Source organism: Labrus bergylta, chromosome 19, assembly GCF_963930695.1.
Source record: "Labrus bergylta chromosome 19, fLabBer1.1, whole genome shotgun sequence".
NCBI lineage: Eukaryota > Metazoa > Chordata > Actinopteri > Labriformes > Labridae > Labrus > Labrus bergylta.
The window spans coordinates 23,559,632-23,585,320 of NC_089213.1; the positions used below are offsets into that span (position 1 = coordinate 23,559,632).

At 39.1% G+C, this 25,689-nt stretch overlaps 2 protein-coding genes and 1 long non-coding RNA gene across 5 annotated transcripts in view; 1 reads left to right on the top strand and 2 right to left on the bottom strand.

Moving 5' to 3' along the window:
- LOC136177170 (uncharacterized) overlaps positions 1-10,683 on the bottom strand; it is a 23,331-nt gene extending 12,648 nt beyond the window's left edge. Inside the window, exons 1-2 of the long non-coding RNA XR_010664806.1 lie at positions 10,167-10,683; positions 7,119-7,161 (exon numbers count right to left, since the gene is read on the bottom strand). This is a non-coding gene — a long non-coding RNA (uncharacterized lncRNA). The remainder of the gene's footprint in view (positions 1-7,118; positions 7,162-10,166) is intronic.
- Positions 9,884-20,055, top strand: LOC109995016 (small ribosomal subunit protein eS19). Of its 3 annotated transcripts, none has more exons than XM_065948555.1 (6): positions 9,884-10,147; positions 14,181-14,251; positions 17,432-17,532; positions 18,378-18,561; positions 18,653-18,707; positions 19,494-20,055. In XM_065948555.1, the coding sequence occupies exons 1-6, from the start codon at positions 10,088-10,090 to the stop codon at positions 19,539-19,541; spliced, it is 519 nt and encodes a 172-aa protein (XP_065804627.1). In that variant the 5' UTR covers positions 9,884-10,087; the 3' UTR covers positions 19,542-20,055. The 3 variants fall into 3 exon arrangements, with proteins under 3 accessions (XP_065804627.1, XP_020504245.1, XP_020504246.1); XM_020648589.3 differs by lacking the exon at positions 9,884-10,147 and adding an exon at positions 13,795-13,952; XM_020648590.3 differs by lacking the exon at positions 9,884-10,147 and adding an exon at positions 13,829-13,963.
- On the bottom strand, positions 19,925-24,927 carry LOC109995015 (trypsin). The gene is made up of 5 exons (XM_020648588.3): positions 24,771-24,927; positions 24,510-24,663; positions 23,182-23,435; positions 20,545-20,681; positions 19,925-20,257 (listed from the first exon to the last, which is right to left on the bottom strand). Exons 1-5 carry the CDS (start codon positions 24,808-24,810, stop codon positions 20,108-20,110), a joined length of 735 nt encoding a protein of 244 aa, XP_020504244.2. The 5' UTR covers positions 24,811-24,927; the 3' UTR covers positions 19,925-20,107.
- Between the last annotated feature and the right edge of the window lie 762 nt (positions 24,928-25,689).

Sequence of the window (25,689 nt, forward strand, 5' to 3'; positions counted from 1 at the left end):
AGCAGCACAGCGACTAACTGTACACTTGGGAAGAACCACTCATTTCTACAGCTCCAACCTCAGCGCTTTGAGGTCATTGACGGTTAAAATGGATGGTTAAGCAAGGTAGACAGAGAACAGAGAGAGAAAGAGAGAGATGAGAGCAGCAGTGAACAAGAGGCATTCTTGCATCACTGCTGGTTTTACTCGACAGCCAGAATGAAATGAGACTATTTTTTTCCTCCTTATATCAATTTTTCACACTTCTTCTTCAGAGCCTTTACTGGTTGAAGAATTGTATGAATCTATTTTGTTAAAGAAGACCTTCTAAATGTTCTTGAAGATATGACAAAGAGAAACACAGCCCCATTCTTTCATTTTCATTCTCGAAAAATCTTCTTTAGCTGACTTTATTAAAAAATCCACTTTTTACAAATGTGAAACTTTTCTTTGTTTTGTTTGAGAGTCACCTGTTGATGTCAGAGGTGAGAGGGTCATGACGGTCACAACAGTAACAACCGCCACTGTCCGCACACAGCAGCCACAGTGATCCTTTCTAGCGCATCGCTAAATAACACATCAACTGCTCAAAAGCATGATAAGATTAAAAAACTCAGACGGGGGAGGATTTTTAATTCTGACCTTTCAACTTAAACTCCCAGTTGAAGGGTGACATTTGCAGCCAAATCTGTAAGGACCTAACATGTTCAGAGTGGCAATGGGCCAGACTCCCCAGAAAAAAGAAGCTTCTTTAATTACTGTGAGCTCCAGATGACACTCTTGTTTTTTGTCCAAGTGTAAATATATTAAGTTTAAAATGATCCAAACAAAAAACGTATTTAAGGAAGAATATGTGATGTTTCACACTTAAATGTAATATAAATCAAGTATATCCTCTGAAAATAACTCTGTGAGTCATGACTGTCTACAATGGGTGTAACACCCGAGTCCCACTGTCTGTGATGCTTTCAGATTCCCATCTTCAGTTTGTTTACATCGCCAGGACGGCCGGCTGACTCCTCCCCTCGTGTATAAAAGTTGTTTAATTGAGGGACTAGAGAAAAGAAGAATAACATACTGTACTCACTGCTTAACTGTGTTTCTAGATCACGCTCATTTCAGGTAAATTTACATGCAGTGTGAAGATACCAGCATAATAAAGATCACTAGCATTAGCATGCTAACAAAACAATGCAGCGCAAGTTGTTTTGGTTTCATGCTGGTGCTCAAAGGCAACATCTGCTGGATCAAAAAGTTACATCATGTTTAAGAATCTCAAACACGAGAGAGAGATAGTGAAACTTTGCATGAAAAATAATTGATTGATGATCAAGTTGTAGCTTCATTAGATAAAATGTATAAATACATTAATTGTTTCAGCTCTATTGGTTAGCTTCTGGTCAGGTTTGTATTGGAAAAAAATCTCAGAATTTAAAACAGATTTGTGATGCTCAAGTGTTTGCCTGTATCCTGTCAGGTAGCACTGTAGTGTCTTCAGACTTGATGAGAAATATTTAAGTAACACGGGAACATTATTTGGAGATGGATTATACTTGTGCTAAGAATGGATTACAGCAGTATGATATAGATTGAAGATATTTTCCTGCTGAGCTTTTTACATTCAGGATTTTCGATAAGTATGAGTTGGTTTTAATTTATTTTGAATTCATCCTCTTAAAACTGCACCAGCCCACCAGCACTTTAGTGTTCAGAGACAGGACAATAAATGAGTCAAAACTTGCCCATGATCACTGATCAAATGAAGGTATTTTCTAAGAAAGATGATTACAAACAATGTTTGGAATAAAGGTCAAAACTATTCGGAATTGCAGTCAATTATAAGCGAAGTTTGGATTTTTATACAGGTGGGGTTGATAAGTATTAAGTGATATGGATAGTAAGGGCATAAAGCCTGACACTTATTAGTTAAAATAAGCTGATTTGCACTGTGTTTGAACTGATGTTTTCAAGTTGGGTTATCATGTGAAGGCTTACAAGCACATTCCAAAAACTAGGAGATGTTACCTTTTCAATAAAGCCTCATGTGGACATGGGTTGCTTCTGAAAGCTTTTACTTTAGAGATAGAGTCAGTAGCTTTATCCTAAAAATACTATATAGATTTATAGAAATGTAAAGCCACTAATCATGACTTATGGGCCTCCATACATTACATAAAATGTACGTGATTAAAGATATTGAAGCGAAACACCGAGCAGATAAAGCTCATTCCAAAACGAGTTGCATGCTTTTACCCGTGGACGAAGAGTTGGACTGCTTTTGGTTGACAGGCAGGTGCCAAACACCGGCGGTTAGCTTGTGCTAGCTTGCAGTGTAGGTACAAGCAGTAAACATAGAACACTACGTCCTGCACTGAGGGTGTGCTTCTGGGGGCGCTGAGCCCAGAAAGAAAGGTCCAGTTTAAATGTTGGGTTTACAAGCCGCAAAGAACAATGCAACTGACTCTACCTTCAATATAGAAAAAAGGCTAAAAGTAAAAGTGGATCCACTAGTTGTATTTACTTTACATCATTCATTATCCTCGTTTCATTTATCACAACTATTCGTTAGGGATATAACATACCAGAGCAGTACTTTCTGCCTGTGCTCCAAAAAAATATTTGAGATTCATTTGCCTCCGAGTATTCCTTTGAAATTGTAAACAGAATTGCGGGGCTTCGAGTATCTGCTCATCTCTCGGCGGTGAGATCAAAGAACCAAGAGCCATTTGGGAGTGGGAATTGAATGAGACTTTGAAGTGATAGTGGCGAAAACAAACACATGGGTGCCGAGTGCTTGTGAACGGGCACTCTCCACCTCCAGCTCAAGGTTCCTCCCCTCTTGAGATGGATTTCAATGATAAATGCTTTGGTTACTTTGAGTGCAGTATCTGTGATGCCTTAGAGAAAATACTGTGGGCTGTAAGCAATATTGTTTAATTGAAAAGCATACATATAGCGCTGGATTCCCCATGAGTCAAAACCCTCTCTTGAAGGAGACAGTGAACTGAAGTGAACACCGTATTCAAATGCCAGAAAGGATCATTTGCACACGTTACATAGTTGGAGATAATGGGGTTAAGTTTAAGAGCTATTTCCCTTTCACCTGGTACACAATGATCTAGTTACTTTATATTCATCATTTACAGTATGGACAATTAAAGGCCCTGTGTGCACAAGCTGGAACGTTTACCAATCTGTTTGAGAACATGGCTGTACTGAAAATCTATATAGATGTTGTAAAATAGCTCAAGTACATGTGAAGGGTCGGTAGAATCCGATGTTGAGATCTTTTTACTGCATTCACATTTTTGAGGATTCTTTAGAACAACATGTATAACTGAATTTTTCAACCATGGCCGAACTAAATGTATTTTTATTTTTGTACAATTTTTGCCTCTAAATGTAATTTGGGTTAATTTGTACATGTTAAGCCATACAATTTGGATTTATGCTGCGTAAATAACATTTTAGGATTAAGTAGATTTTCTCTACCAGCAGATCATACATCATGTTATGTTTCAATTTTGTTTTCTGTGCGCCACATGAACCCCTCTGTCACATCCAATGAGTCATCATGGACTCAGTGGAGTAAAGGACGCACAGGGTGAAAGGAGTTATGGCTGCCTCCTGAGATGATTTATCTGACTTGTGCTGAGAATAAGGTCTGAAGCAGAGAGCTCAATAGTCCCCAACTACATCGCTGTCGCTCATTTCCCGCTTGTTGAACTCGCACCGCCATTTTCACCTTTGGCAATTTAGCACAGTGAGTGAGGTTGAAAGACAGTGACCATTGATACAGACAAGAATATAATGTTTTTCAGTCACTTTGGCTTACACTAGAACCAGAGAGGCTGCAAGCTGAGCAGCCACTGATGTTAGATAGGACTTTGCTGGGTAAATGTTCTAGTTTTTACAGTCAGCCGAATTATGTGAAGAGATCTTCATAAAGAATTGTCATTAACTTACATATTTATATGTGTTGATTATCAGTTTTTCCTGTCATACTGGTCAAAAAAGGGTTAGTTGTATCCAGCTGTTACATTTTTTAGGATTAGGAACTCGTATGGGATCATAGCTAACGATTAGGAAATAAAAAAAGATGGGATGAGAGAGCATCTCTACTTTTCATGCAGACTCATGCTTTGTAACTTAACTTGAATGATAGGGGATTCAAAACAGACAGACAGAGTGGGAGACAGAAAGACAGAGCGAAAGAGTGACAGAGAGAGATACCTGAGGCAGTGATGTTAAACATCATCTCCAACCAGACAGTCTGCTGAAGAAAAAAAGCATGGAGAGGCAAACATGGCCATGTCTCACATCTTTTCTTCTCCTCTCTTCTCTTTAATCTGACAGCCTCCCCTCCTCTCTCCTTCCCTCTTTGTCCCTCCGTCTCTGTCTCTGTCCCCTTGAGCTCTGTTCTGTGTGTTCCATCCCCTCCTCCCTCCATCTCCCTGCCTCTAATATGCTTTGGCGTGTGTTACCCACGGGTGCTTGTACGCTGCTGCTGCCGCCATCCTAAAGCCGGGTCAGAGGGGCAGCTGAAGCGGTGCGATGCTGTCCATGACATCAGCAGTCACTGTTATTACTCACGTCTCACCTCCCCTCACCGTCTGAAACCGCAAGGGCTTTAGCTGCTCGGATGGAGGCGGGGAAGGCGCGCGAACACACAAACATGCACACAGATTTACACACATGTTGTCAGATATAGATGAAATGATATTTGAAGAGCTGTATCCCACACTTCTGTATTTTGTGTAGCATTAAATAGTTCAGGGATCAATTCAGGTGAGACTGGAATCATTTTGGAGTCGACTGCAAACACTTAAACACTTTGTAAGGAGGTAGGCGTCAGGAATATTATTTATGGAATTAAATTAATCACCAAAGATTTCAGCAGCCTTTTTTAAAATCCTGAATGGACAACAAATTACATCACACATGATGTTTCTCTAGTTGTTATGTTCTCATTCAACATTTCAGAAACACTTAGCTTGGTACTTTCTACAAAAAGCCCAGCTGAAAGGCTTCATCTGTTTCAATGATATATATATATTATATACAGTATATATTATTATATGAATTCAGTTCAGGGCAATTGTGTCAGTAGTTTAAGGCACATAGGGAAGACGGGGTGGTATGCTGTCAATCATCAAAAAGTATGCAAACATTACTTTCATATCTATTTGCATGTTTTCAGAACAGAGGGAATGATGGTTTAGATTTGTTTATGTTTCAGTTGCTAACACAAAAACATCTAAAAACAGTTATAAAAAGGCATGGTGAGAGATGGTAGTTCTTAAAGTTCCCCAACATCACTGCTTTTTAAAATGCTAATGTGACAAACTAAAAACAGTTTTACAAGAAAACAAAATTTTCCTGAGTAATGACGTGTTGTTGTGCCAAAGGGAACAAAAATGTGCTTCTGTTCAGTAAGCATGTCTGCAAGGTGCAGAGTTGCCACATCTGCCATCAGCGGAAACGCTCCTGTACCTTGGGGTCTGTCTGTCACCTCCTCTGTCAGCCAATGAGGAGGTGAGACTCTGTAAACTCCCAAATAAAGATAGTATGAAAGCTCTCATCCTTTGTGTGGGAGCGCACCTTATAAATCATATATGACCAACACTGCCAGGCACCATGTATGCATGCTACAAGGCTGCTTAAATAACAAGAATGCCGGGTGTCATTTCATGAGCACACAGAGAATAAACGTTCATCTTTTTGACGTGTCCTCTTCAAAGCACCTGCAGCACTGCACTCAATGTGCCACAGAAACTGAGACCGACTTCATAAGACAAAAAGACAGGAGGCTGAATGGTGAAAGAATGCATAGCAGGAAGACATAATGATGTTTGGAGTGTAAATAAGAGCGAGAACATTTGAAGAAAAAAAAGAAACGGAAAGTGCATGAGGACAAATAAAAGACGGAGTGGAGATTTGGAAAATATGAGGCAAAGTAGGACGACAATGTTACTAAAAGACAGACAGACAAAAGAGAGAGACAGAAACAGACAAAGTGTGTGCTGGGGGAACAAAAGATGGAATGATGAAAAAGAAGAGAATGGAAGAAGGACAGACAGAGGAAAAGGAGAGGGGTGGGGGAGATAGAGAGAGAGAGAGAGAGAAAGAGAGGCAGGCAGAATTAGACAAAGATAGAAGGGGGCAATGAGACGGAGGCGCAGGGCGTCAGTGCGCATGCTAAAATAGGTGGCAGAATCTTGTCAGTGCAGTGACCTAGTCGCGCAGGACTGAGGAATTCTCTCTGTCAACCTGGACACATTCCTCCTGTCTTCAGATGTTAACCCATGCCACGCCAACATACTGTACAGCAGTGGCTTACATATCTTCCATGTATCTCTTATATCAACCATCACAAATACACATACTACTTCAAATCTCTGAGCAAACATGTTCAACAAGAATTAAATGATCAGGTATATCAATGCTATGTCAGCTCTGCTAACTGCAGAGAATATGTGTGTGCATACTATGTGTAGGTCCCTGCAAAAAGAATCATTGTAAAAAAAAATATCAGGGCAAGAAGGGCTCTATTGTGTCACAGGGGCAGAATGTAGCTCTTGCTGCTGGACTAGGGGCATGGGGGTGACATCAGCACAAAGACAAAAATGTAATGTGAGGCATCTCCAGAGCTAGCTTCAAGGCTAGACCACAGACTGCCCTTTATACCCCACTCTTTCTCACTTTTCAACAACATCTGATAATCAGAACGTGACCAACAGATGACCCTTCCACTTCCACGCCGCCAACAGCGGTGCTACACCAAACTGACACAAATAGGCGCGCCAGCTTAAATGAAAAGATTGCCTTCTTGCAGCTTTCACGTTGGCCTGCAGTTAGCACATATCTGCGAGGGTTAATCACGACAGAATGACTCAGGGAAGAGTAATCTAATTATTCTGATGGCACATCGACGTTTTCGATCGGCCCACAGAGTAAAATGGCTGACCAAGTGTTCCTCACTGCTGAGTGCCATTAGGCAAAGTCTGGTCTGTAAAGCACTGGGTTATAAACAGACCTATACATAGACTCAATCCTTGGGGAGAAGTAAAAGTACAAGGACAGTTGGTTTATTTTGAGCCACTCTGAATTGAATAAATGTAAAGTAAATATCTCCTTACCTGATACAGTTGACGTCTTCAGTGAAAAGGCTCCTGGCTCAATCTGAAATACAGAAAAATTATACAAATACATCATTAGCAAACACAATATATTTAACCTATAATACTACTGGAGTCACATTTATATTACTGACTGCATCCACAAACATCATAGACTTTTTGTCGCTGTCCAAATCTATTTAAGTGATTTTTAATCCTCTGTTAAATTAAACAAACCTGCTGCTGCTTCTATCTGATTTTGTATTGCACACTTTTCTTTTGTCACACCAGGCCTGATGTTGTACCGGTACTAGTCAGTTTGTCCGTTTCCAGCTGGGAAAACACCAATTCAGCGGCACAAATCCAAACCTGCTACCTACAACGGCTGCTTGCCTGGGAATTCCTGAGGTCTGTTCGATCCATTAATGCATGCTGCGGTTGAATGTCATCAATTATGAATGAGGAACACACAAGATTTGCAGAAAGCTGGTAGAGAGTGAGCCGTGTGTCATGGCACAGGACTGTTAGCACCTTGAATATCTGCAGCATACCGTGTGAGGTTCGAGTACGATGCAGTCATTTAAACACTAGTTTTTAGAAAGATATATTCAAAAGGTTTGTACTCTTTTTAAGGGAAACCGCTTAATCGAATATGGTTGTTCAAATCAGTCTGAGTTTTAAGTTAACAAAAGACAAAAGAGTTAGCCTTTATCTTTAACAGGATTTGATATGTTTTACCAGATTACACAAACAATATGTAAATGAGCCAACAGTTCCTACAATAAGGCAGCTTCGTCTTTATCCTCAGTCTTTAGGTGTCAGGCACTTAAGTCCAAATGTGTAGATTCTTCAGTGTCTTTATGTAGACAGGGGCCTCTTCCCCTTTAAGGCCCAGAGTGTGTTGACCCTGCCAGTGAGTTCATACCATAAGCAGACCCATATAGCTTCTCCTCCAACCCTGCTGAGCTGCCGCCTCAGTTATGTAAGATTACATAACACCAGGTCTGTCTGAGTAATATTTCATAACCTGGGGGTCCCATCACCTCACTGGCATTACAACCAAATTCCCTCTGGAGTAAATATCAACGTTTGCTGGGTAGGTTCGGTAACATAAAACATTTTTTTTTGGGGGGGGGGGGGGGGGATTTATCTCTCTTGTCCTACTTTTGTCTTTGGCTTGAAATCGCTTTGACATCAAAGACTCTTCCCCTTTATTTTCTTGAGGGCCAAAGCGGAGGTCACAGAAAGGTCTAACCTCGGGACGCTGCTCAACAAAAGCCTACATTTTGTGGGTTAATCACAATATGCAGGGATGCTATTTGCCCATAAATGTCAGATTATTGTGTTTGAATAAACTCGTTGCATATAAATTGATTCAGCTCACATTTAGACACTTACCATATTCAAGATCTAGGCCACTATCTGTTATCTAACGGCCTCAACTAAGCAGTTAGCTTCTTTTTTTTCTTCTTTTTAACTCACTGTTAAAAACCGAAACCGTTTCAGACGTCCATGTCCTCATATAGCTTCAATATCCCTGCTTCATTCACAAACAGATGGTGCACAGAGATTAAAAAAAAAGCAGACAAAAAAACAGAAACTAAGCACGAACACTCGAAAGGTGTTGCAGCACTTATCGGTTTTAAGTAACACACACACACAAGTTAAAAAAAAAAAAAAAAACGCAACACATTGTCGGCAGAGAAACACACGCATACATACACTCGCCTTGGAAATATACCAGAGGACAATCTTGGATAAAGATAACAACTGTGGCAAGTGACAGAGAAAATGTGGGCAGAGATAACAGGAGGCTATGTAAATAGAAAAACAGAGCAGGTAGAAAGATATATAACACAGGGGTGGAGAAAAGGGAAAAAGTAGGAGATGCCAGGAGATATCTGAGGCCGATAGCGCAGAGGAAAAAAAGGTTCAATGGAGATTACAACAGATAGACTGCAAATGGACGATTGCAGAGCTGTTTTATACACCCTATGCCTCTATTATATATCCTGTTTTATATCATAAGCTCACAGTACCTAACTTACAATTATGCTCTCATGTTACCCACGACTGTTGGCATCTTTACCTGTAACTTCCCCGCATCAAACACAAGTAATCTCGCCCCAAAATGCTGCAGGTTATTAGAAGAAGAAAAAAAACTCACTGAAACCGATTCAAGTTTGGTACTTGGCGAATCGGTTCTTATCTTGTGCTAATACCAAACCACATCTTGGACTGTGGATCTTTCTTTGCAGGCGGACCAACAGATAGATTGGGGGATACCCGGATGGAAGATGGGAAAGAAAAAAAGGGGGAGAAGCATTGGAAGAGTGAAAATTGCAATAAGAGAAGAAGAAGAAGAAGAAGAAATTCTGCAGTACTTACAGCATTTTCACCTCTGCGCTCTCCCCCGTACTAACACACTATCTTTCATGTCTGTGGATTTTATAGCATCGCAGAAACCATTTCAGAAAAATTTGAAACATGAAACGTGATTGTGCGAATCCGCGCATGCGTAAGCAAGAGTGACCATTCACCACTGCTGGCTCTGTTAACTCTTAATCACACCCCAACATACAGACACACACACGTAGACACATACAGTATATATGCACAACTAGTACAGACAGATACACACACACAAGTACACACACCCTGCCTCCTTCATGTACTAGCCTCCCATTCATGGGCCCCCTAAAACTGGGTGCACTCAGTGATCCCTTTCCAAAGCCCTCATCTAAATGTGAGCAGAGGTAATCCTTCAAGGAGAGGCAAAAAAGAGCAGCGATAACCTGCGATAAAGAGGAGCTGGAGAACGAACAAGGCAGATAGAAGGAGAGAGAGGTGAAGCACACGAGATGGAAAAGATGAACAGGATGAGGGGATTAGCAACCTAGGGAACACATTTTTCAAACAAGAGAGAAAAAATAAGAGGAGAGTTGAAAAACTGAGTGAAGAAAAGGCGAGGGGGGAGGAGGAGGAGGAAAATGCTTTTAAGAAGAAAGGGAAATGCAGAGAGGAAGCAGGAAAAGGAAAAAGAAGAACATGTAGGTACAGTATACTCACATGTGAATGAGAGGGTGATCGGAAAAGTGATGAAAATTCATGTCGCAAAACAAAAATCGAAGGCGACCCGACAGTGCAAGTCTGAGTTTGAGAGAAGTTCCGTTTCTTCTCATTCTGCAGTTTTGTTTTTCTCCTTTTTCCCGCGATTTCTGCCAATTCCTATCCAGCCGTCCTACCTTCCTATAAGTCTATCCCCTACTGGTCCCCCTTCTTCACTCTTCCCCCCTCCCTGTTTTTCTTGCCAGTGCCGGTACTCTTTCTCCTACCTCTCTCTCTCTCTGGCTTTCTGGCTTTCTCCCGCAGACCACGCTCTCCATTTTCCCCTCATTCTTTGCCTGTCCCCCTTCATGTGTCCATTCATTCACTCTGTTTCTGTCTTCAACCATAAGCGCCAGCTTCAGAACACAGATAAGGTTTCTTTCAAAAGATTTCTAGACGAAAGTCGAGATCTGCCTTGAAAAAAAAAACGAACAAGAGATGGAAAAATGTTTTTTAAGAAAGGACAAGCAGGTTTGTGGCACTCGCCGGGACAATCCATGGCCTGCATTTATCAGGGAGGCCACACGAAGTGGGTGAAGCGTTAACTACCTAAAGGTGCCTCCATACGTGCGAACATTATCAAAGGCAAAGGCTGGCAAGAAAAAGACAGGGAAAGAAAAAAGGAGCTTGTCGCAGTCGTCTCCAGTGAGAGTCGATAGTAAGCATGGTGAGGGGAAGGACTCCGGGGTGTGTGCATGTGTGTGCGTGAAGAGGTGGGAGGGGAAAGAGAGAGAGAGAGAGAAAGAGAGAGAGAGAGAGAGAGAGACTGTGGGGTTCATGGAGAAATATCCAAGAGGGAGGGATACAAGGGGAGTGTGTCGGATGTGAGTGGAAGGGAAGAGGAGGGGGCAAGAATAGAAATTTTAAAAAAAATTCTACGCTCAGTTTTTGAATTTGGTCCTTTTCTTCTTTTGGCCGAGGCTAATACCTTTTCTTTTTCTAAGAAGAAAATAGAGGGGAAGAAAGAAGAAAAGAAAGAGCCACTGTGTGCTTTGTCTCCCGCCCCTGCCGTTCCTTTTCCTGGTTTCCTTTCTGCTCTGACTCTCCTCTATTCAGCCTATTTTCTGCACGTGCACTTGAACTCTAAATCCTGTCTGCTTTCCCCTCCCCTCTCTCTCTCCCTCTCTCTCTCTAACTGCGCATCTGTGTGTCCCTGCCTCTCTCTCTCTCTCTCTCTCTCTCTCTCTCTCTCTCTCTCTCTCTCTCTCTCTCTCTCTCTCTCTCTCTCAGAGGCAGAGGCTCGAAATAGTGCTAGCAGGCGAGGGAGAGCGAGCAGGAGGGAAAAGGAGAGAACGAGGGGGACAAAAAAGGGGAGAGAGATGTTGAGACGGGGGGAGGGGAAGTAGCTTACATGGGTAGACAGAGAGTACAGGGCTGCTCTGTGTGTGTGTGTGTGTGTGTGTGTGTGTGTGTGTGTGTGTGTGTGTGTGTGTGTGTGTGTGTGTGTGTGTGTGTGTGTGTGTGCCGGTGTACGAACATGTCTGCCACATTTGTAAACACACATTAATTTACCTTGGCTTTGACTGCAGTGTTTCACACACTGGTGGTAATCTGCATCCGATACCTGAAAAGAAGAACATGACTTTTTGAGGTCAAGGAAAGAAATAATGAAATGCTGCAGCTTAAAAGCATCACGCTCCACAGATAGCGAGCTTCTGCAAATCAAGCAAAACTTTGGAGACAATATATAATATAATAATCACTGAAGGAATGACTAATTGTTCAGTATTAACTAATACCACAACTAGTACCTAGATGAATCATGAAGTCAGAGAAGTTAAGAAAAATGGAAGCCTTATCTCAAGCTAACAGAGCCAAATGTGTTATTGTAGAGAGAATCCTCCAAAGGGATTCAAATGAACACACATTAAAGAAGATGCTGCATGCAAAAGTTTGTTCCTTTTTAACCATCATCACATGAAATTGATTGTATATTTGTCCAATGGCTGATCACACAATGCACTTGCATGGCTTAGAAACTAATCTTACTGTATTTTTGTTTTAAACTTCAGCTAAACTCTCATGCACACAGGAGACTTGGCTGAATTTATAGTGGTAGGTAGATAATTATTATCTATTTAGAAGGGAAGAAATGGATACACAGTGATCTCAGTAGAGATCAGCTGCTCTTCAGGATTTTTCTGTTGAATGTAAGCCATAGAACACTATATGATTTAAAGTTACATGAATTATTAGTTGTAGCTCCACTTTGAATTGACTTGCCTCTCGTGCTTTGTGCCTTTAGAAATACTGCTCTGGGTTCCAAGGACAACCATCACATTGGCGAACAGGATTCAGGATGGTACACTTCTTTACAATTGCAAAGAAGCTGCGATGAAAAAGATATTTAATTAAACACACTGTCATAGACATCATTTGACAAACATCATGATTTACTGTGACTTCTGAATTATCATAGGCTATTAGCATTTGTAGTATCAAAGGCCTTTGCAGTACATACAAGATTAATAAAGAAATTATTGACTAAATGTGTAGGCAGCAAATTCTAATGGCTGATTAAAAAAAGAGACTAAACAGTTACTAACCCTCCACTGGTGATGGCTTCTTCCTAGCTGAGGTGTTTTGTCCCCTCCTGCAGACTGCAGCACACTTCTTGAAAGCCTTTGGGACTGATAATGGAACAGAGAAAGGGGCCAGACATGTGAAAATGGTGTCTCAACACCACCCTCTGCTGGGCTTCAGCGGGAATAGTTCACCAACAAAATGAAAAAGATAGTTTATAGCAGTGGTGTCCAAACTTTTTTTCTTGTGGGCCAAAATTGTCGTGTTAGAATCGCTCACGGGCCACAGGTTTTGTTTTTTAAAATATAGTTGAAAAAATAGTAAGGCTTTGTAGATCAGAATCAGAAGGCTCGCTAAAGAAACCCTTTAATAAAAGAAAAATCAAATATTTTGATTTCTCCGTTCTACTTTATTTGTTTTTTTCTCAGAATAAAGTCTGTAACGTGGTTCATTTTTTTGGAAAAGCTTTCAGCATTTAGCTCAGGTCATGAAATGGTTAAACAACAGTCCGCTTGTTTGCAAAAACTTTGCACAAGTTTTTTTCATAGTTTACAAAAAAAATGTGGAAAATAGTAAAAGTTGTAGATTTTAAAAAAAACAAAAAAAAAACATACATGTTACTGAACATTTTCTATTTTAGGAATATTGTTCAGCCTTTGTTAACATGAAAAAGAAAAATAAGATAATGTGCCAATCTTAATCAAGGCCTAGGGCCAAAATCTTCAGATTCTTCATTTGAAGTCACGGGCCGCAAAGAAATCCCCTCAAGGGCCGCAAATGGCCCTCGGGCCGCACTTTGGACGCCCCTGGTTTATAACTTTATATATCAACAGTTTGACATATATATGCATGGCATTGTTTGCTTGAAAAGTACACTGAAACACGTTGATGTTTAAATAAATTGTCTACAATGGCCGACTTAAGCAATCATATCCAGCAGCTAGAGAGGTTAAATCAGGCTACGGAATCATCCTTAGTCTCCTTCCCTCCTCAGCATCCTTCCTTTCATCCTTTCCAAACGAGGGTAGTCTCCTTCCCTCCTCAGCATCCTTCCTTTCATTCTTTCCAAACGAGGGTAGTCTCCTTCCCTCCTCAGCATCCTTCCTTTCATCCTTTGCAAACGAGGGTAGTCTCCTTCCCTCCTCAGCATTCTTCCTTTAGCCGCCTCGCCGCATTAGCTGAACTCCATCCTTAGCCTGACCACCTAGCTGTCGTCTTTGTAAGGTATATGAACAGTAAGATAGTATTTATCACTGAATAACACGACACCTGTACAGATATGTCAGTGTGCCTATGACTCGCATGCTGTCATCTTACCTACGCTAGCTACTAGCTAACGTTAGCTTACATTTCAGAGGCTACGACAGTCGGTGCACTTTTACTCATTATGAGAGAAACGACAAGTCAAGCATTTACTACCAAGCTCACCTTTGTCTCCAAATGTCCTTTTAGATGCCCAGTGTCACGGTGAAAGATGTCAACCAACAGGATTTTGTCAGGGCTTTGTCAGCTTTCCTCAAAAAGTAAGTAAAGCTTAAACCATGCTGACAGTGCATGACTGGCTGATGGTCACCTGTCACTCACACATCAGTTTTACACTTTTTTTTACCACCAAAAAAATTACTAAAGTATGAATAAATAAATAAATGTTGGTAGAAATGCATACAATAATGTATAAATAATTAGATAAATGCATCAATAAATATATAAGTGCTGAAAACAATACATCAATGAATAAATAATAAATACACTTCGTTAATGAAAAAGGCTATTTATATATTTGTATATGTATTTATTCATTTATTAGCGTATTTCTACAGTTATATATGTATCAATGCATACATTTCCACATGAATTGAGTTATTAATTTATTTCTGTATTTTTACATTTACACATCTATTTATTTCTGTGTCCAGGTCGTAAGAGGAAAAGTATATATGTAAATTTGCTTCTGTCTGTTTTTAATGTTAGGACGGCCCTCTTAATTTACATATTTACTTTTCCTTGTACAACATGGACACAGAAATACATAAATAAATATATGAATATATTTATTTATATATTTATTGATGCATTTATTTAATTATATATAAATATATTTATTTATACATTATTGTATGCATTTCTCCCAACATTTATTTATTTATTCATTTATTTATTTATTTATTTATACTTTAGTCATTTTTTGTCCCTCATACCTTTATGTACAGAGGAAATACTAGGTAATCTTATTTATTCAAATTTAGTTAGTTAGTTATCAGTTTGCGTATTTATATCAAGAGTTGAATGAATAGTGACATTCGTTGTTATTTTTTAGCTAGATAACATTTTAATAAGCAATTAACTGAATTTTCTTGGATGACAGAGAAATTTATCATGTGAATCATTTTTTTGAGATTAGAATGAAATTATTAGAAAGAAACATGCTTTTTGAAATGTATAAAATCTGCTTAAGTGATACAGAAAATGACATGCAAAAGCTTTTATTTTGTCAAAAGAAGCATGAGTAAGCAACATGATATTGAGTATAGTTTATTGTGTTAGATAGCAATAATTTCTTCATCACAGAATATGAACAAATCATTCATCTTCACGGTAAACTAGGGCTGCTCAATTGTGGCAAAAAATCTTAATCACGAATAACTTGCAAAGAACTGTTAGAACATAATGGTTTGCTATATTTTCACGTAAACGTTGTTATTTCGGCTCAAGTTTCTGTTTAAAGTGCTATGTAAGATTGGACAGGCTTTATTGTAAGTACACTTACTGAAGTTACACAGCAAAAGAAATACAATAACAAATACAATGTACAGAGACAAATGAGTTACTAAAAATGAATTGTGGATAAACATAAACAAAGGTAACATCATCTAATATAACTTTCACAGTGTTTTTAACCCAAATAGTAGAGTACAGAAGTTTGCAATGGAAATCCAGACAGAGGAATTGTACCTGAGGGAATCGAAATGGGCTTGTGTGTTATGTATCTGGGGTAATGCACAAAGCAGTGTGAAAGGATTATAGTAGTGTGGGTATAAAATGTGGATATAAATATTTTATGTGGGCTACAGTACATGTGAGAAATCACAGTTACAACCTGGGAAGCAGCGGGACACTGACGGCAGAACTGAAACTTTGTTCTGCAGTTTTCTTACTAGTCTCCTAAAATAAACAGACACCCGCAAGTGGTGAGAAAGACAAAAAGACATGCCAAACACTGTGATCATTTCAATACAGGTTATAGACATTATATTTATAAAGGAGACTACAGAGGACACAGCTACTAGAAGGATATTTAAAACAGCTAAAATACATACTCAATGATTTAAACCAGGTTTTTAAAGCTTCCATTCTCTGTCACTATGTTCAGTTCTTTAGTCTAAATTATTTATTGTTACTGTGTGAAAATGTTACATAAGTTAGCTGGAATTAAGGAGGACTGAAACTCTGAAAGTTAGTTGTTTTGTACTTGGAGTTATTGTAAGTATACGAACTGAAGCATTGTGGGTGATGCTATTGAAAACTGAAACCTGACACATTTCCCTTCATTATCAGGAAGAAATAAGCAGCCCTTTATGCACTGTGACTTAAAGCAATAAGACAACGTAACTGGTGCTTGTTAATGCTTTATGTGTCCCATGTGAATAAATAAAATATTGTGCAGGATAGAAGTGTCCCCAAAGGGAAACTTGATCCTCCAGATAAATCCTTGAATTATTATTATATATATATAGAGAGAGAGAACTAATTGAAGTATTCAGAGAAAAATGGTTCAGCTCGGATTCTCTTTACACTTTTATGTATTTTACCCAGTGTTTAGATGAAGTTAATGATTTACACAACATCTTACTGAGACATAACATCATCATGTCACCCACTGACTGACCTAACAGGGTCAAATGGAGTGCAGTGCATGCAAAGGTGTTTGACTATGATAGGACTCCACTATAAGCCAAAAGTAAGTATGCTCTCCACATACTTTGTATACTTTTGGTAAGAAAATGTTTAAGATGTTTGTCTTCAATATGAGTTTAAGGTGTCCATAGATTTTTATGTATGGGTCATTGAAACACTTGAAATTGAGAAAGTTTAATATTAATGTAACCTGATAGTTGAAGTTTTGCACACTTACTTTCTACATCCTTGTTACAAGTTGGTGTTATACAATCTCTCCATCTGTGATGTGAACAAACTCAAGAATCTTAAATAGATGAAAAAGAATCCACTAAATTTTGCATTTAACATTTTTTAAATCCTAAAACAAACAAAGATAATGACAATGGTTGAAAAAAATGCCATCACTAATATTTGTTTTAAACTTTTTCTAAAAACATTTAATAAAAAATGCACCATGAAAAATAGTATCACAACAGTTGATTTTGTGTCACTGTACTGATGATCATCGTTGTTGACCTTTGACATTGCCCTCTACTCTTGAGAAATTGTTGCAAATGTAATCTGTAATCACAGACACACTAAACAAGTACTTACACATTTAGCTTTTCAGACAGATTTTGACCTCGCTTGGCCTCTCATAGGACGTTGCTCTGCGACAACACCCGTGTCTAAACAGCAGTAAAAACACATGACACTATTGATACTGTTTGTGAGGAGAGAATCCTGTTTTCCTGTGCCGTCTGTTGTTTTGAGGGAAACATCCAGTCCGTTGATTCATCACAGTGACGTGTAATTGATTTTTTCAGGTCTGGCAAGCTGAAGGTCCCAGAATGGGTTGACACTGTGAAGCTTGCCAGGCACAAGGAGCTGGCTCCCTGTGATGACAACTGGTTCTACACCAGAGCAGGTTGGTCATACTGGATCTGGTCCATATACACCAAGCCATCATCTAGTCTTTTTGAGTATGTTTCCAAGAATTATTGTTAATGGGCATTGTTTTGATCCCTATATACATATTAATTTATGATTTAGAAATAGAACAATTTTATTTTATTTCATGTGTTTTCTCTGTTGTGTGTTGGGATATAAAGGTAAATATCTCATGTGAGCCTGATTTCACTCTTGAAAAGTGTAAACTAAGTTAAATGTTATGGTATTATTTTGGTTGATAAAAACGTGTATGACTGATGGAAAGAATGAAAGTAATAAAAATAATTATTAAAAAAAAAAGAAAAAAGAAATAGAGCAGTTTTATATCAATGGTTTTAACTGTTGCTCAGACACAGTGAGGGACTGTATGGTAACATTGTATCAACTGAACAGTTAACCAAACATCTACCTAATTAAATAACAATTGTAAAAATATTCATGAGTAAAGATTTGATATGTTTTCAGCATTTTCCTGGTGTTGTTCAGTATAATACTTTTTAGCCTTAATTTTAAGCCGTAAATTACTGGTAGTTAGAGTTAACATCAGGGAGTGCCATTGTCATTTCCGTGTATTGTTGTGTTGTATATTGTTCCATAACTACAACAATTTATTCAGAAAACCAAATGCACACAATCTCCTCTCAGCTGAGGTTATCTACTCACCTATACTGAGTGCACAAAAGATTAACAGTCTGCACAGAAAAATGTCACACATTTGATAAGTTGGAATGTTTGATTTCATGTCTTTTGGTTGAACATGGATCACAAAAAAATGTATTGCAACATACACATTATATTTTTATTTACTGTACATTTCACAAGCCTCCACGGCTCGTCACCTGTACCTGCGTGGAGGGGTCGGCGTCGGCTCTATGATCAAGGTCTACGGAGGGCGGCAGAGGAACGGGGTATGCCCCGCCCACTTTAGCGTGGGCTCCAGAAACGTGGCGAGGAAGGTCCTGCAGGCTCTGGAGGGCCTCAAGATGGTGGAGAAGGACCCAAATGGGTGAGGTGGAGAGGTTCTATGTTCAAGGCTGACTCTGGGATTTAATAAAACATTTTGATGATTTGTTTTGTTTTTATGGTCTATATTTCAGTGGACGAAGACTCACCCCACAGGGCCAAAGAGATCTGGATCGGATTGCTGGTCAGGTGTGTTGTTGAACTAATAGTAGGCGCTTTATAATAATATAAAGCCATGCATGTGCCATATTATTATGAGGTTATGTACAAGAGGTAACCGTGCTTAGGCCCGGTTTGTCCTGGAGCAGTGTGACCACAGGCCATGCAGTCCAGCGAGTGAATGGGGGGGGGGGGGGAATGGTGCTTAAGCACAGTACGACAACATTGCCAGTGTGACCGCGCTCTAAGAGCAGGTACAGAACATACAGCATATAAATGTATAAAGGAATTATTCTTTGCTTAAGAAGAAATAAATTGTTTTTTATCTCTAAAAAGGGCAAACAACCATTATTGCATTGAACACTAAAGACTGGGACCAGGCTCCATTAATAGTATAATAAAATTACCATTCATAAAACAAACTGTACATTATAAGAATTACAAAAAAAGAAAAAAAGTGTCAGTTCAATCTGTTGATCATGAGCAACTGCTATCCAAAAGGCCAAAAGAATTGTGAAAAGTGCATTTAGACTCATTTGAAGCTCCAGATAGATGTCATGGTTGTGCACTTCTTAAGACACTATGTCGGTGTATGCACGTAACCATATTATATCCACTTTCCAAATGTGTGGCATAACAGACTCCCTCCTGTGTTATTTAATGTCATAATGACAATGATGAAAATAAAACATGCTGTAATATTTACTGTCATGCCATCTGTAACTCATTTTTAAAGCCAGTTCAGATGCTCCTCTGTTTGATACGACTGTGTGACTATCATTGCTTCTCCCTCTCTCTTTTCCTCTGTATGTTCAGGTAGCCTCAGCAAACAAGAAGCAGCGAAGTTTACAAAGCGCCATCTGAGGAATGCATGCAAAGAATCCAGACATAAAAAGAGCTGAAATGCCTTATTGCTTATTTACTCAAGTTTGCTTGTCTCCCAAATCACTCCAGCAGCCACAGTAACTGAGTGCAAGAGGCGTTTCACAGAGATGCATGAGTCCATAGTACAATAAGTAAAAAAATAAAAAAAAGTATTATACATGGATGTTTTGCAACACTTTCAGGTTAGTTTTTGCTTGATTTATGAATTTGTATATCAATGCACTGGTGGCCTTGTGAGAATAAAACACAGACTGTAGCAAAAGCACTGAGTATAAAGTATTACCAAGCAAGAGCATGTTTATATTGTTATGCCAACAACTGTGAAACTCAATGTAAAAAGAAAACCAAATGGATGAAATGAATGCTAATGTATATTTTTTATTTTATTAGTTACTTAGTTTTTTGGTCACAGAATGTTATTTCTTATCATGTTGATTATGAGATGTAAATGAATGGCACAGATATCCAATAAACTGAATATGAGCACTGACAATAGTTTTGTCATGTAAGCTAGCACGTGGATTCATGGTACACTATGTGTGTGTTTAGTTGTTGCTCATGGTGGTGCTGATCCAGCTATTGAAGCGGCACACACGGGCGTAGACGCTGGGGTGTCCCTGCATGGCGCAGTCATAACCCCAGGACACGACTCCCTGCAGCTGACCGTTACACACCAGAGGACCACCAGAGTCTCCCTGCAAACACAAACACAATGCTGCTGTAAGTGTTGTCCATGGGGAGCACTGCTAATCAACAAAAGGAAAACAAAAAAATGACCCTGTCTGTAAATGTTTGTATTTAAGAGTGACAGAAAGCAGTGTTTTGCTTTCTGTGCTGGATAAATTAATCAATTGAACTAAGGAGTTAGTATACCCAGTGATAATACAGGAACATATGGTAAAGCCACAGACCCCTGCACTGTTTAAGGAGATTATTTACCACCTCACTCCCTGGGTGTTTAGCGTGTTTTAGTCACACTCACTTGGCAGCTGCTGGCACCTCCATGCATGAATCCAGAGCAAATCATGTTCTCGGTGAAGAGGTGAGGGTAGGCATTCCTGCAGATCCTGTCATCAATGATGGGCTGCCTCAGGCACTGCAACCTGTCGGGGAAGTTGCCTGGGGAGAGGAAAGGCAAATATCAGTAACTTAACCTGCCGTTAGTATTCTAAATTCGCTCCATATACCATGAATGTTATAAAACATTGAGTAACGCAGTGAGGAATTTATGAACTGATTTGGGTATTACAAGTTAGAAGACTTTGATATTTGGAAAATGGAACTATGTAATATTTGACTTTCTGGGCATTATCACATTATGATTATTATTATCACATTGTATTTATTGTACAGACTTCACAAAAAATTTAAAAAGTAATCAACAGACAAAAGGTTTTTGTTTGCAGCTTCAGTTTGTAGATCAGGATGTAGAGCTGCATATCATGGTGTTAGATTGATATTCAGTACACTGGGTCCATAATTAACTTCAAATACAGTGGGTACGGAAAGTATTCAGACCCCTTTACATTTTTCACTCTTTGTTTCATTGCAGCCATTTGCTAAAATCAAAAAAGTTCATTTTATTTCTCATTAATGTACACTCAGCACCCCATCTTGACAGAAAAAAAACAAATGTAGAAATTTTTGCAAATGTATTAAAAAAGAAAAACTGAAATATCACATGGTCATAAGTATTCAGACCCTTTGCTCAGTATTGAGTAGAAGCACCCTTTTGAGCTAGTACAGCCATGAGTCTTCTTGGGAATGATGCAACAAGTTTTTCACACCTGGATTTGGGGATCCTCTGCCATTCTTCCTTGCAGATCCTCTCCAGTTCTGTCAGGTTGGATGATGAACGTTGGTGGAGAGCCATTTTCAGGTCTCTCCAGAGATGCTCAATTGGGTTTAGGTCAGGGCTCTGGCTGGGCCAGTCAAGAATGGTCACTGAGTTGTTCTGAAGCCACTCCTTTGTTATTTTAGCTGTGTGCTTAGGGTCATTGTCTTGTTGGAAGGTGAACCTTCAGCCCAGTCTGAGGTCCTGAGCACTCTGGAAGAGGTTTTCTTCCAGGATATCTCTGTACTTGGCCACATTCATCTTTCCTTCAATTGCAACCAGTCGTCCTGTCCCTGCAGCTGAAAAACACCCCCATAGCATGATGCTGCCACCACCATGTTTCACTGTTGGGATTGTATTGGGCAGGTGATGAGCAGTGCCTGGTTTTCTCCACACATACCGCTTAGAATTAAAGCCAAAAAGTTCAATCTTGGTCTCATCAGACCAGAGAATCTTCTTTCTCATAGTCTGGGAGTCCTTCATGTGTTTTTTGGCAAACTCTATGCAAGCTTCCATATGTCTTGCACTGAGGAGAGGCTTCCGTCGGGCCACTCTGCCATAAAGCCCCGACTGGTGGAGGGCTGCAGTGATAGTTGACTTTGTGGAACTTTCTCCCATCTCCCTACTGCATCTCTGGAGCTCAGCCACAGTGATCTTTGGGTTCTTCTTTACCTCTCTCACCAAGGCTCTTCTCCCACGATTGCTCAGTTTGGCTGGACGGCCAGGTCTAGGAAGAGTTCTGGTCATCCCAAACTTCTTCCATTTAAGGATTATGGAGGCCACTGTGCTCTTAGGAACCTTGAGTGCTGCAGAAATTCTTTTGTAACCTTGGCCAGATCTGTGCCTTGCCACAATTCTGTCTCTGAGCTCCTTGGGCAGTTCCTTCGACCTCATGATTCTCATTTGCTCTGACATGCACTGTGAGCTGTAAGGTCTTATATAGACAGGTGTGTGCCTTTCCTAATCAAGTTTTGATTTTAGCAAATGGCTGCAATGAAACAAAGAGTGAAAAATGTAAAGGGGTCTGAATACTTTCCGTACCCACTGTATATATACAGATAAAGTCCCAAATGTACTTTTTTCTATTAAATGAAATGCCTTCTCTGGCTTCAGTACCTAGTAGACCTAGTACCTAGTAGTATTGCAGTTTTACATTGCATTTCCAAACTCTTGTTCAAAGACAAAAAATTATGTTAAATATTAGGTTTCTTTACATACATGAAAGCATGGTTTATAATTACTTTAAAAGGTTGAGAAATCAAGAGCTGGTTGAATATATCTTTAAGCTACTATCATTATGTTTCCTACTATCATTATTTATTAAAACTGCAATATAATAATAATGAATAATATGTCCATGATAACAAAGTGCAATATTGAAACAAACAGTACAATAATCTTGAAAATGTGTGTATATATTCCATCTGACTCGTATTCCTGTAAATATTTATTGTACCTATTATTGAAATCTTACTTACATTCCTATTCTATTTGATTAACATTTGTATTATTTATTTCTACTGCTATAGAGAATATTTGGAGCAACTGTAACAATCGAATTTCCCTCTGGGATTAATAAAGTATTTCTGATTCCGTTTCTTTGCTCCACTGTACTGGTGTAACTTTAACCTCCTGTATTTGTATATTATAGTATTACTAAATGTTTAATTATTATTTTTATTTTTTAAATTAAACCACACTTATATCCTCTCCTCCACCCAACCCCACTCGCGTTTTTTCTGTCGGTTGTCAGGCCCAGTAATGACAGACTGTAAATAGTCTTACTGCCGGTGGCGGACGTGTTGCCCCAGCCGGACACCACGCAGTTCTCGTCGGTGTGGGGGCAGCGCGAGGGCAGGGACACGGTCTGCACGTGGCTGTTGAGGGTGGCGGGCCGGCTCAGCTTGATGAGCATGATGTCGTTGTCCAGGTTGTAGCTGTTGTACTGTGGGTGACGGATCATTTTGGCAGCGTCGATCCACTGCTCAGTGCCCTCATTGACGGCGATGTTGTGCTCTCCAAGACGGACCTGGATGCGACTGGTGGAGGTATGTTACAGTTTAAAAGTCTGTTTTCTCATAATGATGATGACCCTCATTCTTTAATATAGCTATTTATTGAAAGCAAGATGACAAGTGTATGGAAGCCCATTTCCGCAAGTTAAAAAAATAAAAATGAAAATAATAAAGTCATAATTATGAGATAAAAAGTAATAAAAATAAAAAAGTAAACAAAATAATGAATATGACTTCATTATCTCATAATTTTGACTTTATTATTTTCATTTTTATTTTTTTAACTGGCGGAAATGGGCTTCCATACAAGTGACAATAGCCAGATAAAAAAAAGAAGTCATTGAGCTAATAATTAGCATAGACTTATATAAGAGGTTAATAAGGCTTTTATCAGTAATAAGCTAACAAGCTATAAGCTACCTTTAAAGTTTGCTAACATTTTTTAGCAGCATTAAATTACAGACGTTTTAGTGCTACAGCAGTTTAAACTAACCTTAAAAAGTATTGACTGACATCTGCTGTTTACTACCCAAATCTTCTCTTTGGAGCGTTTTGTTGTTTCATCTATTTTTTGTTAATGTTGAGTTGAGATTTGTTTATTACAAGTTTTCCCTCAGTTGGCTTACTGCTAATTTAGATAACATTCAAGCTCATGTAGCTAGCTTAACTCCAAGGCAATAATGAAATCATTAATATATATTAACAAAATGTATGTTAGCCAATGTGTTAAGGTTTTGACCTGTTTTATCCTAACCTACTCTGTCTTCAGTACTGTTACAAAAAGCTTCATTTACCTCAGTAAAATGCTAACTCTTCTACATTGCTTTTGGTTTAAATGTTTGTTGTTGTTTTTTTTCAATTTACTTTACACATTTTCAATTTCTCAAGGTAAAGCTTTAAAGGCCTATCCTCTTTTTTTTTTTTTTACCTTTGTTGGAAGTATTTATCTTGGTAAAGAGGCCACAACTCATAAAACCACACTGTAATTATGCCATTTAGTCTCACTTGATTTCATATACTTTGCATTTGAGTTAAGTACTTAAAACATCTCGCAAGCCACGTTAAATTGGTTGGTATAAGCGTTGTACTTGTACTTACGACTTGTAGCAGTGAGCAGCAGACACCACCCACTGGCTGGAGATGAGGGATCCACCGCAGAAGTGGTATCCAGCATTCAGAGAAACCTGGTAGGGAACAGAGTGTCCGGTGCACTCATACCCTCCAACCACCTTTTCATCCTCAGCTGCAGCAACTGAAAAGACACATAAGGTATATTATGACACATGTAAAGGTGCATACAAGTTTTCATCCACTTATCAATATTTGATAAACAATGATAAAATGACAGTCGTCTCTTACTTGCTGCTCCAAGCAAAGTCAGGAACACCAGGGCCTTCATGGTGATTATCTCTTGAATGAAAGAGGAGGTACACACATAGGGTACACGCTGTAACTCTTTATAAACACACACATAGGGTATACGCTGTAACTCTTTATAAACACCGCCCTCTATGTTCCCACATTTTGCAAGGTCAGTGAAGTAAAAATACAAATACTGGGAAATTCTGGGAATGATCCATATGGCTGAAGGCAAAGGCAAGACCTTGACTAAAGTCACAACTAACATATGAAACTCCCATGGGGACTTCTGATTGATATAAATAGGAGAGGCCCTACATATACAAGTTCCAATAAGTGACTGATCATATCCGACATATACCTGAGTCTGGAAGGCACTTCTTACTTTTTTTTTACCGGTGCCAGATATATATAATCAACACCTTATTTACTGGTGTATATCTGCAGTTTGAGACACTGATGTAAATTAGAAAAGATGACAGATTTCCTACTGTGAATCTTTGTCCAGTAATGCATTCACTCATTTCAGAGGAGGAGATGTCTGGTAGCATGTCTCAGTTGCGGTTGTCTCAACTCAACAGCAGTGTGCTGCAGTCACATAGGAGAGAAAACCTGATAAGACTATTTCAAAACTGCAGAAAAAGGCTGAGTAATGGAACAGGCACTATCCGTGGAGTGATGGTCAGAACTACTGACCTATAAAACCTTTTGAAGTTATTTCTTTTTTTAAAGTAAACCCATTAATTATTTAAAAAAGTGAATTAGATTAAACCCAAACAAATACAATTTTATGTATAAAAAAATGAGCATTGGGTTTATCAAATAGTTTTCTCATGACCCCTTCAACTTATTTCAGATCCCATCATGGCACATAGAGCCCCAGGTATATGTTTCTTATCAGTAAAAGCCGTCTTATACA